General features: G+C 45.3%; 1 protein-coding gene across 3 annotated transcripts; it reads left to right on the plus strand.

Annotated features, from left to right (window-relative positions):
- Positions 1–3339: 3339 nt before the first annotated feature.
- BMP2 (bone morphogenetic protein 2) lies at positions 3340–14892 on the plus strand. Of its 3 annotated transcripts, none has more exon segments than NM_001195399.1 (3): positions 3340–3881; positions 5072–5421; positions 13178–14027. In NM_001195399.1, coding segments are annotated over 2 exon segments (1188 nt in total). In that variant the 5' UTR covers positions 3340–3881; positions 5072–5078; the 3' UTR covers positions 14023–14027.
- The last annotated feature ends 817 nt before the right edge of the window (positions 14893–15709 follow it).

The following is a 15709-nucleotide window of genomic DNA, read 5'->3' on the forward strand; positions in this document are numbered from 1 at the left end:
AAGAACAGTGGTGAATGCTAATAACTGCAGGATGCCATAAAACTAAACATCATCTGGGCTGAACTGCTAAAGGAAAAGTTGACAAAGTATGACTCTTTAAGCACTTAATTTCATCCTAAGTCATGTCCACATACAATCAAATGTGATTTCTAATACCTCTTGAAAAACTGGCAAGAAATGACTGGAAGGGAATAGCAGCAACCTCCTTTTCATAGGATCCTAAACTGATAGGCTTTCCTTTTTCTTAACATGGAATGCCTATCCCCTGTGAAGGAGTTGAATTTGCAACTACCATCACCTTCCCCCCAAAGAATTTCTGACCCCAACCCTCTCCACTTCTCACATATCCCAGATTCTCTGAATTTGGTACTCCCAGAAAGAATGAATCTCATCTTATAGGTTGAAAATCTCCTAATGCACCTTTGACAAGTAGCATTGACCATGTCTAGCAGTAAGTGGTATTTTCAAGGGCAACAGAAACTGCCAGCTCCAAGTAATAACCCTGCATTCTGAGTGGGAGATGGAAAGGTGGCTATTCGCAAAGAATAAAATGAGGTCATTTCCGCTTAGATTTATTGTTTTCAACTATTCCTACTGCTTGGAAAATGGGTAGGTATGGTCATTCTGTACTTTGTATCCCCAATCATTCTTTAGAGATTATTTATTTACTTATTTATTTATTGACTTCTCTCTCCCAAGCGTTCAAACTCATTTCCACCACAAGAGGGCAGCCATCTCTAAAAAACAACCAGAGAGTCCAGCTCTTCAGAGAAAGGGCCAAAATTTAGGAAGTTGTGTTTGGGAAAGGCCTGCAGCAGCCCCTGTGAAAATCACATATAACACATAAAAGAGATCCTGTGATGGGCAACACTGAGATGAGATAGAGTATCCAGAAGTGCTAATTTTCCCTCTGATTTTTGATTATTGAAGATTATTTCATAAAATGACAATCCGACAGCTGTCAACTTTCTCTTCTTTAAAACCTGCATACTGATTTAGGTTTCATATAAGTTTTGTTTTGTTTTGTTTTTTAAATCTCACTGATGACAGAAACAATTGTCAACTCCTCAATTAAGCTTGATAGGAAAGGAAATAGTTTCAGAAGCACAATAAACACTTTTTGACTTAAAGTGTCTGTGCACAAAGTATGTTCTCATGCCAGCTTGTTTGGTATCCAATGATGCACAATGATAATCAGCCTCCATCGAGCTTCATTTTCAGGGAAAAGAAAGTACCAGGTTCCTGAATATTTCGTCCCTCCTTCTGCCCCCCATTTATTTTCCTAGTAGGCAGTCTTCCTCAGAAATACCTTATTTGACCTTTATACTTTCAGAAACAGCGAGTGCCTAATTCCCCTCTGTGGGTTGCTAATCCGATTTACATGAGCGGAACCTAGAATTACTTTAGCTTTCCAACTGAAAAAAAAATAATACACATGGGTAATAGATTGTTATGAATTCCCGCTGCAGACTTTCCTCTTTGTGCTTTGCGGGCTGAAGGTTCCGTGCAGGTGAATTCGATTTCACTGCTCTCACCTTTTCAAAAAATTTTCTGCGTTTGGCTTCTGGGATCATTTGGGTAAATGAGTTGAGCTGCGCATGGCGGATCCTGGAATCCTGGCAAGGACAGAGAGCCTTGGCCTTGAAACTTGTGGTGCAGCAGATTTGGGGACTATCTCAGCTGAGGAAGACAAGTCACTTTACCGCATGTCACAAACTTGCTTCAGGAGCCTGGTGGAAGTGGGTTGGGCATAAGGTTCTAGGGTCTCCAACCAAAAGATTCTGGTCTGTGAAGCTCATACTGTGCATTATTTTACCTTCCTCTGAGTTGCGAATTGCCTGCCTCTGAGTTGGGCAAGATAAATATCGCAAGGCATGAAGTTGACTGCCACCTCAATAAATAAATAAATAAATAAACAAACAAACAAACAAACAAACAAACCCCCTCTCATCCTCTCTTCACACACACACACACACACAGAGCTCACGTTGCACATGACCTGACAGCAAAATGATAAACCTTTCACATATATTTATAGAAATGTGTGCTTTCGTTAGCACCTATGTACATATATGGATGTATTTATAGAGACATACACGTATATACTTGTGTATTGCATATATATTTATTAGAATAATATAGTGCAGATTTATTTATATAAAAATTTACATATGTAAATACATATACCTCTTTAAGTTAAAGTTTAAATAACACCCAATACTCAATCTCTAGTTTTCTTTTAATTCCCCTCCCACCCCCGGGGAAATGCAGAAGCGTGTACCCTGAGCCTTGTCACTCTGTTGAGTTTTTATTTGTTTGATCGTCTATTACTAAACATCTTCAAACTGAAAGGTGAATAACGGGCCGGGTGGGGAAATAAGAGTAGACCTGGTATTTGTCCGGGATTTCACCCCCAATGTCCCAGCCAGAGGCGGGAGCTCCGAAGGATCTCCTCTTGGAGGGCAGGGGCTGGATGATCTAGCGCCCCCTCGGCGGCCACAGGTCCCCGCCCTCGGCCCCACCCCGCCGCGGCTGCCCCGGCGCGCGGTCCACACCCCTGAGAGCCGCTCCCGCCCGCTCGGGGATCCCCGGCGAGCCGCGCCACCGAGGGGGAGGTGTTCAGCTTGGGCCGGGAGGGAGACGGCAGGCGGCGTCCCCTTTAAAAGCCGCGAGCGCTGCGCCACGGCGCCGCCGCCGCCGCCGTCGCCGCCGGAGTCCTAGCCCCGCCGCGCCGCGCTGCGCCCGGCTCGCGCTGTGCCCGCCGCTCCGCTTCCCACACCCCGCCGGGGATTGGCAGTCGCCGCCGGACATCAGTCACCGCAGGCTCCGCCGCCCACCCGAAGGACCTCGGGGCGAGCGCCTCGTGGATTACTGGGAGCTCCGAGGCAACAGCGCCCGTATACCCCGCGCGGGTTGGAGCGCCCGGCCGTGCGCGCCGCTGCGCCGTGGCCTCGGCTGCCCGGGCCGCGCCGGAGCGGAAGACCCGCGCGCAGAGCGCAGGGGAGCCAGGAGCCCACCCCGAGCGCCGCGATGCAGATCACCACCCGCCGGAGCTCGGGGGCCTGGAAGGCGCCGGCCGAGGTGTGATCGGACCCCAGACTGGCCACAAAGGGCACAGCTGCTTGGCCCGAGGGCGAGGAGAGCGAGGGGATAGCGCGGCCACCCGCCTCGGCGGCCCGAGACTCAGCTCTACTCGCCGGAGAATGCGCCCGAGGACGACGGGGCGCCGGAGCGGTGGTTTCAACTGGCTAGCGCTAATGGGGGTGCGCTGGAGGAAGGCAGAGTGATGCGGGGGGGCAACTCGCCCGGCACCGAGATCGCCGTTGCGCCCTTCCCTGGACCCGGCGTCGCCCAGGATGGCTGGCCCGAGCCAGGGGCCGCGGCGGAGCTAGCACTGAGCGACCGACCCTCGCCCCCCGAGTCCCGGAGCCGGCCCCGCGCGGGGCCACGCGTCCCGCGGGCGCTGGTTCCTAAGGACAAGGACAGCACCAGCTTTTCCTTTCTCCCTTCCCTGCCCTGCTCCGCACTCCTCCCCCTGCTCGCTGTTGTTGTGTGTCAGCACTTGGCTGGAGACTTCTTGAACTTGCAGGGAGAATAACTTGGGCTCCTCACTTCGCGCCGGTGCCTCTGCCCCAGCGGACCCAGCCTCGCTGCCTGCGAACTCCGCCGCCCCTCCACTTCTCCGCTGGGCTTGACCCGAGACGCCGTTCCCTGCGTGCGGAGAGGAACTGCCCGGCCGGCACCCGGGAGGAGAAGGAGGAGGCGAAGGAAGGGAACCCGGTCCCTGTGCCAGGTCCTTCAGTCAGAGCTTTTTCCATGTGGAGGCTCTTTCAATGGACGTGTCCCCGCGTGCTTCTTAGACGGTCTGCGGTCTCCTAAAGGTAGACAACGTGGGCCAAGCCCAGGGTTGGGGGTGGGCGCGGGGCCCAGGCGGCCGCTGCGGCTGAGCCCCTCCCCGGGGCCAGGCCCCGCCAGCCGTAAACAGAACAGGTCCACGTGCAGCCGAGCCCCTGCGGCGATGCCCCCATCCTACCGCCCCTGGCGACCCTCGGCTTTTCGGGCCCGGTTTGCACTCTTCCGCCCCGTCCCCTCCCCTTCTTTGGTGTTTTATTAGGGCTGTTAACACTCAGATGATTAAAAAAAAAAAAGCCAAAGAAATCCCTTGGAGAGGGTAGCTGTTCACCCGTTAGCTGCCAACCTGTGTGCCCTGCCGTGGCAATCCCTTCTAAGTTCTGAAAGTTTCTCCAGGAGACCTGCTCTCTGTAGTCAGAGCTGCATCCCATTTAAGAAAATAGCAGAAGTTGTGATTCAACCTGTTTGTTTCCAGGAATGCTGGGTGGGTGGGGGGTGGAGGGGCAGTTCTTTAGTGCCACCTCGTACTGACACGTGAATTAATAGATACTAGCCATCTACATACCAGGAAGATGCCAGTGTATCATTGCTGCACAAGGGGCGTTTAGGGATGGAGTGGCCTGCCCTGACACTTCTGAGGTTAGAGGCGTGGGCCACAGGTTGCAAGTGACTTCGGAAGTTGTGCCCTTGAGTTTACTGGCTCTGGAAGTTATAGACTCGTGTGTGTGTGTGTGTGTGTGTGTGTGTGTGTGTGTGTGTGTGTGTATCAGGAAGTTCTATACAGCGCCTCTAAGGAAGTCACATGCACCATTCCTGCGTGTTTATATGCAAGTGAGCGCCGTGTGTTTGGGTTAGTTTAGGGGACGGAGGGGTGTGAGACCAAGAGGTGGTTTCCCCAGATTCCCTGCACTGGCTGTCACCGCGAGTGTCACAGGAAAAAAAAAAGGTGACAGTCACTGACTCCAGGCGAGTGGGGGGAGGGGAAGCAAATCTTGTCAGACCGATTGAGAATGGGATGGGAGGGGAAAGCCATCTGGCTCAGGAACTAGAGGGTCTTCTATTCTCCCAAACGTTCGAGCTTCAGCTCCTCTGAGTGTTGTCGGCCGGGTGGGCACCCTGGAGGAGGAGGCAAGTGGACCGAGCAGGAGCCCGGGCGGCGGGGGCGGAAGGGGGAGGGCTGGGCGGGGAGCTCCGTGACTCACGTCGGCCCTGTCCGCAGGTCGACCATGGTGGCCGGGACCCGCTGTCTTCTAGCGTTGCTGCTTCCCCAGGTCCTCCTGGGCGGCGCGGCCGACCTCATTCCCGAGCTGGGCCGGAGGAAGTTCGCGGCGTCTACTGGCCTCTCCTCTTCCCAGCCCTCGGACGACGTCCTCAGCGAGTTTGAGTTGCGGCTGCTCAGCATGTTCGGCCTGAAGCAGAGACCCACCCCGAGCAGGGACGCCGTGGTGCCCCCCTACATGCTGGACCTGTACCGCCGACATTCGGGTCAGCCAGGCGCGCCTGCCCCGGACCACCGGCTGGAGAGGGCAGCCAGCTTGGCCAACACCGTGCGCAGCTTCCACCACGAAGGTGAGGCGTGGAGCCGGGTGGAGGGGGCGGAGACGGAGGCGGGGAGTCATCCCGCAAAGCGCCCCACCGTGGGCAGACTGCAGGCGTTCCTGCAAGGGCAGCTTGGCCAGGGCGCTGCAGTTCTTTCCATTCTTGCCTCCGGAAGAACTTTTCTGAACTTGGCTTTCCCGCACTGCCTGTGTGGCGGGGGAGCCAGGGATTCCCCTTTGGTAAAACTGCACCCTTTTCCTGGCTTGCAGCCAGGAGAGCGACTCCTCCTCCAGGAACTGGAGAGAAATCAAGTGATGGGGAAGATGAGGGCAAAAGGCTTGCCCCTAGTCAACTAAACGTGCAAGAATTCCACGGGGGAAGAATGAAGGAGAGGGACAGATTGTGATCTCTGTTTGGAAGCTTTTGCTCTATGAATCTGCTTCTCTTACCCAAGCTGGAGTTTCAGGCATGACAGAGCCAAGGGCAGAATTTTCAGAGATAGTACTGAAAAAGCAAAGCCCAGGGCTTCAGATTTTTTCTAATATACAGTAGATCTGGGCCCGGTTCGGAAAATTTCAAATCCCTATCTAAGCCTCGTGGGAGATCAATTCCATAATCAATCTTGTTTCTACAATGACATTCTTGTCTTGTTCTCTAATCTGAGATGAACTCTGGAGTAGAGACAAGGCTAGCCTTCAGATAAAAGCTTTGCAGCAGCTGCCTGTTTTCCTTCGTGTGCATTGAAATGTAGATTTTTTAAATTTTATGATACTGGATCTGGTTTTTCTTAAGGTAGGATATTTCTGCTTGCTTCCTTAGAAAGACATGTCAGTGGATTTGAAATGTCTTAGAGCGGCTATTGAGATCTGTTGTACCCAAGTTCTTAGGGGGTGTTAGTTTAAAAGATGTTTCATTTTTATTCTTTTTTTATACTTTTAAATGCTCCTTTGGCATAAAACATTCTAAACAGAGCCTGAGTTCGTTCAAGTTCTAGAGAAGGGTCCAAAATTGTGTGTCACAAAGCAACCACTGGTAGCATATTGGGAAACTGGGAGTATAGTTCCCTTTCTCCATGCCTTGCCTTGCTGAGGTGGTCAATTTCAAATGGAAATTTACACTCTGATATAAACCATTCTGAAATGTCACAGCCAGGAGTTTTCTCCCAGTGTGAAGGATGGTTTACATTTGTGAGGACAGCAGTTGATAATGGGAAGGAGTCCCAAAGGCAGGTGCCATAACAAAAGGTACTTCCTCAAGGCAGCTATACATAATGATATCATCAAAGTGATAATCAATTCATTTTCCAGTCCCTTTCTAAGAGGTGCTCTCTGCTGGCAGCAGATCTAAATCAGATTTCAAAGGAAGTAAGATCTCATTTGACTCCTTCATGATTCACCCACTGAAAGCAGAAGTTGTCTGTTGTCCTGTAGAAATGTTTTGGTTCATGTACGGTCCGTCATCAAAACCTAGGGATGATGACAGGTTCAGCTCATCATTCCTAGCTGATGCTGATTAAAATTATTTTGATTCTTAATAGTAAGAACAGCTATTCCAGCCACATGGAAACCATTCTTAACTTTATTTTAAAGGCCAAGAAATTACTGTGTGTCTCTTAGAACTTAAATGTTTAAGCCATCTGACATCTAAAACATTCAGTTGCATGAGGATTCCATCAGTGAAGTCTGCATATTTCTCCTTCCTCCAGAAGTGGCCTGATCAAAACTAAACAGGCCAGAATTTATTTGAGTGTGTTAACTTAAATAGCACGCTTGAGTTTATAAGTCAGAATTGATACCTTTAAAAGTGTCAGTATTATGTCCCAAAGAGTACAGACGTTACCAACTTGCTTAAAATCAACTTGCAGTGATTTCACACTTAACACAATTAGATGATAGAGAAAAGCTATGTAATGTTTGCCCCAAACTTCAACAAATCCCTTTTCTTGTTTTCTACAAATTGCCCCCTTTTGAGGACCGTTGCATTTTTGTGTAATCCAGGATTTGATTTTTTATATACATCCTTGTTTATAAAATACTGTGCACGACACTAAAATCTTTTAACAAACCATCTGATTAAGGCTGCAGGTTTAAGAGAGGAATTTGGTTCATGGAACCTTCATGGGTGTTTATTTGGTAAAGGGCTAAAGGACCTGATAACAAGAATTACCCATAGGTCTTACTTGTGGTTGGGATCTGGGTGATTGGTGAAAGATAGGACAAGAGATATCATGACGGCAACCAATGTGTGAAGATAATGGGTCCACACCGTAGGTGATCTGACACAGCAATTGTCAGTTGTCATTTTGCCTATTAAACTTTGTCTAGTCCTTTTTACAGTGGCTTTTATTTGGGAAAGCCCAGGCACTGCAAAAATGTTCTTTTTTCAAAGTTGTTAAAAAGTGCTTTGGCCGCATAGGCCTTTTGAAATTGCCACTGAGGATAGAAAAATCACTTCTCCAGCTGGAAGGAGTGTTTTCTGCTTTGCTTGTAGTTAAAAAAACACATTGAAATTGGTTGATTTCATTGGCCCTGCAAAACATCTTGATATTTTCCCATCAGACTGGAATATAGAAGAACTACATGCTTGCTCTCCAGACTGTGAAGGACACAGTTCCTTTTGCCCAAAGTAACTGAATTATTTGCCTCTATGACTAAAGCTTTGAAATAGAGATTAACCCTGTTCCCACAGATGTCATTTTCATGAAAATATCCATTTAAAAGGAAAGTTCAAGAAACAACCATTGCTCTGTGAAGGAGCATTTGTATGACAAAGTCTCAGTACAGCCAAAGGATTTGGACACTGTAGGAGTTCCCCCAAACCAGTGCTCACCTGGGGTGCTTCGCTAGTGTCCCCAGGCGTGGCAGCGTGATTATGAAAGGCCCCAGTGAGAAGAACAGGTGTTCCACTTGGAAATGTTCATAGAGATTGAGGCCTTGGAGCCCAGGGGTTTTTCTTACACTAATGTTTTCTGTTTTTGCCTTTTTAGTGGATCTTCTTTGTTCCCTCTTGATCCCTCCTCATTGAGATTTTTTGTCTTTTTTAAGACTTCTCCTCTATATATTTTACTAAGTAGGCAGCAATAAGAGGGCACTGGATCATTCCAGAGGTGTTGGAGCTAAGGGTGAGCAGAGGCCAAATCAGGGCTAGTGACCATGACCATACTGTTTCTTCTAGTTCCTATCTCCTTGGTTGTCTTTATTTTTTTAACTGACTGATTTTAACCTTTTGTATTTTATCTTTTTTTTTTTTTTTGCTTTGGTACATTAGTTGTCTAACCATTATTTTATATTTTGGAGAGTATCACTTATTATTCTCTACTGCTCTCATTTTATTTCAGGGCAGGGATTTACAACCTTACCAATTTGCTCGAACATGTCCAGGTTTTAATTGTTGTTTTCTTAATGGACATTTGTTGTTGTTGTTGTTGTTGTTCAAAGAGTGTTGCAAAGTTCTCAAAATGTAATGACAACTCACTTTTTGTTACACCTTGTCATACCGTAGGACAAAAAGGCAGCCACAAAATATCAGTAGTTCCAAACAAGTTCTATCTATCCCAGTGGGCCCTACCACTTTGCTTTTCTGCTTACTTAGTTCTGTCTGCTCTCTCTACCATTCTTGAGTAGTGTATTTCTGTCCATTTAGATGGAACAGAATTTGCCCTCTGGTTATCATTGTAGTATTAAACACAAATCAGCTTCTAAGGGTTTTGACTTTTGCTTGAGTTTTAGACTCCTCCCCTGTGTTAGATGGTGCCGTCTAGTGGCCAAAAACTTGGGACCTGCAGTAGACTCAGGTTTGTAGCTATGCTCTTCATTTACTAGCTCTGTGACTTTAAGAAAGTCATGTAACCTCTCTGAGCTCCAACTATTTCATTTACAAAAAGGAGCTAATAACAGTTCCTCTTTAATTTAGTCATCATAAGATAGTTCCTGTGAAGTTCTACTGCTAGACTTGGCACAAACAAACAATGAGCACACTTGCTGTCATTAACGTGATGACTTCTTTCTTTTTTTTTTTGACTTCCGTGGCATATGGAAGTTCTCAGGCTAGGGTTCAAATCAGAGCTGTAGCTGCCAGCCTACACCACAGCTCACAGCAACGCCGGATCCTTATCCCACTGAGCAAGGCCAGGGATCAAACCCACATCCTCATGAACACTAGTTGGGTTTGTTACTGCTGAGCGATGACAGGAACTCTGATAACTTCTTTCTTTATGTCCTATTCTCTCCTGGCCTATGGAAGAGGCCAGAGTGGACCTAGGCAAGCTGAGGGAATTCCATCTCAACTTTTGGATTATTTTGATGTAGACAAATAATTGAAGTGTAAATGATTAAGGTGGAACTTCCCTTTTGGAGGAGAGGTTGAAAGTCACAGTTGCCTTGGGTTCCTTTATTTTTCTACAATTTTGCATCCATAGCTCCATCCATTTGGATAAGAACGTAAAGGTTCAAGGACCTAAGTCTCAGGTAGACTAGAGTCCTTAAATCCCTTGGCAGGTGCAGCTTATTCAACAAGGGTTATTTACCAAGAATTAATAACTGTATATGCCTTCAGAAAAACATACATTACCTACTTAGGTAAATGCTCTATATTTTCAGTATCTCCAGGCTGGTTGTGATGGTTTGCAGCTTTTTTTCCTTTACGCCATTTCAAAAGGTTCTGATTTTTTTTCCACCTTCAAGGAAAAAAAAAAAAAATCATGCTTTCTTGTAGATCAAAGGAAAGAGTAGTAGGTGCCCTAACCTTGGCCAGTTGTTTTCCTGAGATTGGGGGGGTTCCTGTGACCTTCTGACTTATCTCTGTGACCTGAGCCTGCAGTTAGGGGTATTTTCATAGAGGCCTTTGTATAAGGAGGAATAGCATTTCTTCAGGGGTTAGGGTAACTGAGGTGAAGCTGCAAAGTTGGAGAAAGATCTTCACGTTACTTATTTATATTTAATAGTGTAATTTTTTTCCTTTGCTAAATGCTCATCCTTTCTGCCGCTCACCTTCAAGCAGATTCATGAGATAGCATGTTTTTTCTTTTTTGACCATGCCTGTGACATAAAAGTCCCCGGACCAGGGATCAAACCTGCCTACATTGTAGCAGCAACCTGAGCCACTGCAGTGACAATGCTGGATCCTTAACCCACTATGCCATAAGAGAACTCCAAAATTGTTTTTTATAGGTCAAATCTGGTTGAATGGAGGCTGTCCTATATAATTCAGTCTAATAGTAGTCTTTCGGAGGGTTATGTTCTATTGAATGCCTCTTTGATACACATCCGCCCTCTTTACTTCATTGTCTCTCATGCTGACCTTGGAGGTTATTTCTTTATCCCCCTCCTCTTGGCTGTGTGTGTGTATGTTTAGAATTTCTTTCTTTCTTATTTATGGATTTGAACTTGGGAGTTTTGTTGCCGTTATGGTTTCTTTGGGCACCTGTGTTAATACAGCTGCTTACCAAAGGCCCTGGATAATGTGCCTTTCCTTCCTCTATTTAAAAGAAAAGCCAGTATTCTTAGGTGTGCTGGTTTCAGCAAAGTCAGGAGCCCAGGTCTAGGCCTGGCTTTGTGTCCTCGTGTCTGGAGGATGCTGCTGACTTTTACATCACTCCTCTTTCCTCTGATAGCCAAGGGCTACTCTGATGAAAGAATATTTTCAGCAGAAGCAACCGAGGGCTCCTGAATTGCCAAGGGGAGTGGAAAGACGGGGGTAAACACCATCCTTGATAGTTGCTGGAGACACGGACCAGAGCCCTGCTTCCACTGGTGGGAGGATTGTTTTTAAAATAGCGCCTGGCCGGAAGTAGCATTAGCCGGCAGTGGTTTTAGGGTGTGCATGGCTCCTGAAAGGTACTCCTCCGTGTGTGGGTTAGCAGGCCCAAGAGGCCCATGGAAGATACTTCGGACCTCTTGGTCTCCCTGACCAAGTAGATGGGCTTTAAATCCTTCTGTTCTGAGTCTGGCTGCCCACCTATGGCCTCACCTCTTCCTTTTTGGCCAATGCTAATGGTTTTTCTATTTATTCTTCTATTATTTTTAAAAAGGCACTTGAAAAGATGTCCCTGGTAATTGGTAATTTATACGTGAATGTGAAAAACATCCTTACAGCCTTTATGCTCAAAGGCTGGTTCACGAGTCCCCAGCATTGTCTCACCTGGGAGCTGCTTGGAATGCTGATTCCCAGGCCACACCCCAGACTCACCCACTGAATCAGAATCTGCATTTGAAGATTCACGGTGTCCTGGGTGTTTTGCACCGCAGTTGCAGTTTGAGAAGCATCACATTAAAGCATTCCTCCATAATTTGATGTAAGCCGCCCCTGTTGACCTCGTGCATCCACTTAGCTGCAGTGATGACTCTTGTTTTGATGATGTTTACACAGGTAGAACCTTTGAGTGAGTGACTGAAATGATTCTCCTTTGCCAAGGCATCTGAATTCTGTGAGGGAAGTGTAGCTGTTTGGTGTAGGAGAAGTAAAATCAGAAAATTAATGAAAGTAGGGCTTCCTCTTATGGTGATGACATGCACCATGGCCAAACAGATTTTGTTAGCACTCAGGTTGGATCCTGAATGAAGCAGGTAAAAACTGTTGACAGTGGAATGACAAGATGTAGTAAAGCTAGAAGAAGGTCAACCCACATATCTCAAAGTCTAGTGCCATTTACTACTAATTTAATGATAACACATACCTTTGATGATGTGCAGGCTGCAGCATTCAAGGCACTGTGTTATAGTTTATTGTTTGCTTGGGAAGCAATTTACTCCTTAAAATTGAAATTCTGGAATTTTAAATCAGGAAGAACTTTTATGTATACCCCACTTAAATGACTATTTTGAAATAATGATAATAGATTTTAAATTATTCTCTAATAGATTTTCCCTTACACCAGAAATATCATAATGGTATTTCCGTTGATTTTTATAAATTATTTTTGGTTTTCCCGCTCTCTCCCAAAGCCTATTTTAGGGTAGGTATGTTTTTTAACATGGTTTATTTTTTTAAAAAGATAAAGGAATTACAACAGAAGAGTCATTTTTTTTCTTCCAAAAGCATCGGAAGTAAGTTTTTGATTTTTGAGGTCATAAGGAGGTGAGAGAACAGACAAACTCGGGGAGTTATTTCTCTTGAAATGTCTAGCCTTAATTATTACAATGCCCTAGTACCTAGTACCACCCTTATGTTTCCAAAGAAATAGATCCCTGTAAATGCCTTTGTCTCTGGACTTTTGAGTAAAATAGTAGGGTGTGCTTTGCAAAATGTCATCGTGGATGTTGAGTTTCAGAGTCTTTAATTAGGAAACTGAAATCTGTATATCGAGATTTGTAAATCATCTAAATTGCAGAGTAATGTTTTAGAATACCGCTTAAGGGATTGACATTAAAGCCTTTTTCTTTTTAAGAAATGCAATAATTTCCTCAAATCCTCACTCATTAGACCTCTACTAACTACAGTGCTGACTTTTTCTTTTTGCCCTAAAGTCTGTGAATTCCAAAGAAATGCTTCACCATTCCCCCCATTATTATAGCCACCTGGAAGCAGTATTCATGTGTTGGATTAAAAATGTAACAATGAATTAGGAACTTTTGTTTCACAATACATATGTTGACATAAATGTATAGAAAAGGGAGGATCCTTTTTTTTTTTTATCAAAAGGGGAAAATTTAAATTTTCTGGTTGCAAACTTTGACGTGGGAGAAATCAAACCCTGAAGTGAGGTTTATAAATCCTTCTATCCAATCAGATTGTCACCACTTGTCCTAACAATTTTTCCTTTTTTTTCCACTTTTTTGTATCAAATTAGAATCTTTGGAAGAACTGCCAGAAATGAGTGGAAAAACAACCCGGCGCTTCTTCTTTAATTTAACTTCTGTCCCCACCGAGGAGTTTATCACCTCAGCAGAACTTCAGGTCTTTCGGGAACAGACACAGGAGACTTTGGATAACAGTAGCAGTTTCCATCACCGAATTAATATTTATGAAATCATCAAACCTGCAACAGCCAACTCCAAGTTCCCCGTGACCAGACTTTTGGACACCAGGTTGGTGACTCCGAATGCCAGCAGGTGGGAGAGCTTCGACGTCACCCCCGCTGTGATGCGGTGGACTGCACAGGGGGTCGCCAACCACGGGTTCGTGGTGGAAGTGGCCCACCCGGAGGACAGCCCGGAGGTCTCCAAGAGGCATGTGCGGATTAGCAGGTCTTTGCACCAAGATGAGCACAGCTGGTCACAAATAAGACCCTTGCTAGTCACTTTCGGCCACGATGGGAAAGGACACCCTCTGCACAAAAGGGAAAAGCGTCAAGCAAAACACAAACAGCGCAAGCGCCTGAAATCCAGCTGCAAGAGACACCCTTTGTACGTGGACTTCAGTGATGTGGGCTGGAATGACTGGATCGTAGCCCCCCCGGGGTATCATGCCTTTTACTGCCACGGGGAGTGCCCTTTCCCCCTGGCTGATCACCTGAACTCCACGAATCACGCCATCGTCCAGACGTTGGTCAACTCCGTTAACTCTAAGATCCCAAAGGCGTGCTGTGTCCCAACAGAACTCAGTGCCATCTCCATGCTGTACCTTGACGAGAACGAAAAGGTGGTATTAAAGAACTACCAGGACATGGTTGTGGAGGGTTGTGGGTGTCGTTAGCACAGCAAAATAAAAATAAATATATATATATATATTTTAGAAAAAACAAAAAAAAAAATCAAGTTGACACTTTAATATTTCCCAATGAAGACTTTATTTATGGAATGGAATGGAGAAAAAAAACACAGCTATTTTGAAAATATATTTATATCTACGAAAAGAAGTTGGGAAAACAAATATTTTAATCAGAGAATTATTCCTTAAAGATTTTAAAATGTATTTCGTTGTACATTTTATATGGGTTCAACCCCAGCACATGAAGTATAATGGTCAGATTTATTTTGTATTTATTTACTATTATAACCACTTTTTAGGAGAAATAGCTAATTTGTATTTATATGTAATCGAAAGAAGTATTGGGTTTGTACATAATTTTCCAAAAATTGTAGTTGTTTTTCGTTGTGTGTATTTAAGATGAAAAGTCTACATGGAAGGTTACTCTGGCAAAGTGCTTAGCACATTTGCTTTTTTTTTTTTTTTTTTTTTTTTTTTTTGCAGTGCTACTGTTAAGGTCACAAGTTCAAGTCCAGAAAAAAAAAGTGGATAATCCACTCTGCTGACTTTCAAGATTATTATATTATTCAATTCTCAGGAATGTTGCAGAGTGGTTACCCAGTCCATGAGAACCTATGTCCTTATTAGGTGGAATATTTGGATAAGAACCAGACATCGCTGATCTAATATACAAATCCTTCCCCCACCCCCCAATTTGCAGAAAAGAAAAAGCAGGACCAATTGAAATAATTAGGAAAATGATGAATCTTCAGGAAAGGGAATGATGGTTTGTTGTTCTTCTTTCCTAAACTAGTGACCCCTTCAAAGGGGCTGGTCTGGCCAAAGTGTTAAATAAAACATAAGATTTCTTCATTATTCAGATTGTGGTCATGTATATTTAAAATTGATATCTAGTTGCCCTCATGAAGAGTTGGAAATTGATTTGTGTTTTAACTTTTACCTCACCTGGCAGCCTAAAGCTCAGAAGGACTCCATTTTCTAACTTTGCCCCCAACACAGCAAAAGCATGCCCGTCGTGCTTTCTCTCCACCCCGATCTCTGTTCCATCAGCTTGCTTTTCTTTCCAAGGTTATATATTTGAACACTTTTCTCCAAATGTTAAACCTATTTAGGATAATAAATATCAAAGCTCTGGTACTTCATTCTATAGAGTCCATCCTGTAAGAGAAAATGGAACATTTGTACAGCATTCACAAAGATCACCTTGTGTCTGCAATTTTGTTTCTGAGGCTACTCATTGTGGAAGGAGGGTAGGGAAAAGGCAGGGAATGGCTGGAGATTTGCAAGCAAGTCATTGGATAATTCCTAGGAATTGTCAGTGATTTAGTATTTCACACAAACCTCTTTGAGGCAGAAAGATTTAAAAGAGAACCGAAGCTACAAAACAAGCAAAACCTGGGGAACCCAAGATAAAGTTTCAGAGATGATATCCCATGCAACAGAGGCAACGGAGCCAAAAAATTAGAAAGGGAAAGTGTCTGAGATCAGCTTCTACAAGGCCATCTGCCAATTGGACTAAAGCCCAAGCAGAGTGAAGTCAAATTAGGCCTTCGGAATGAACGCTCACCAGTGGCAGGGCTCCTGTGCTCTGGGTTGAAGTCAGACACTAGGAAGGGTTCTGTGGGTTTGTTGCTGTGGCTGGGGGGGGGGGGGGAGGGCCCACAACACCCCA

The sequence above is a fragment of the Sus scrofa genome, chromosome 17 (assembly GCF_054392235.1).
Source record: "Sus scrofa isolate SSC_HxYL_T2T_F1_AM1 chromosome 17, Sscrofa_HxYL_maternal_Yorkshire_Landrace_v2.0, whole genome shotgun sequence".
NCBI classification, from domain to species: Eukaryota; Metazoa; Chordata; class Mammalia; order Artiodactyla; family Suidae; genus Sus; species Sus scrofa.

What these genes read in the sequence shown, in the direction of transcription:
- BMP2 (XM_013985060.3), top strand. Translation starts at nt 5,079, where the DNA reads ATGGTGGCCGGGACCCGCTGTCTTCTAGCGTTGCTGCTTCCCCAGGTC. An exon ending in GCGCAGCTTCCACCACGAAG is followed by an intron (nt 5,422 to 13,177) that starts GTGAGGCGTGGA and finishes GTATCAAATTAG; the next exon opens with AATCTTTGGAAGAACTGCCA.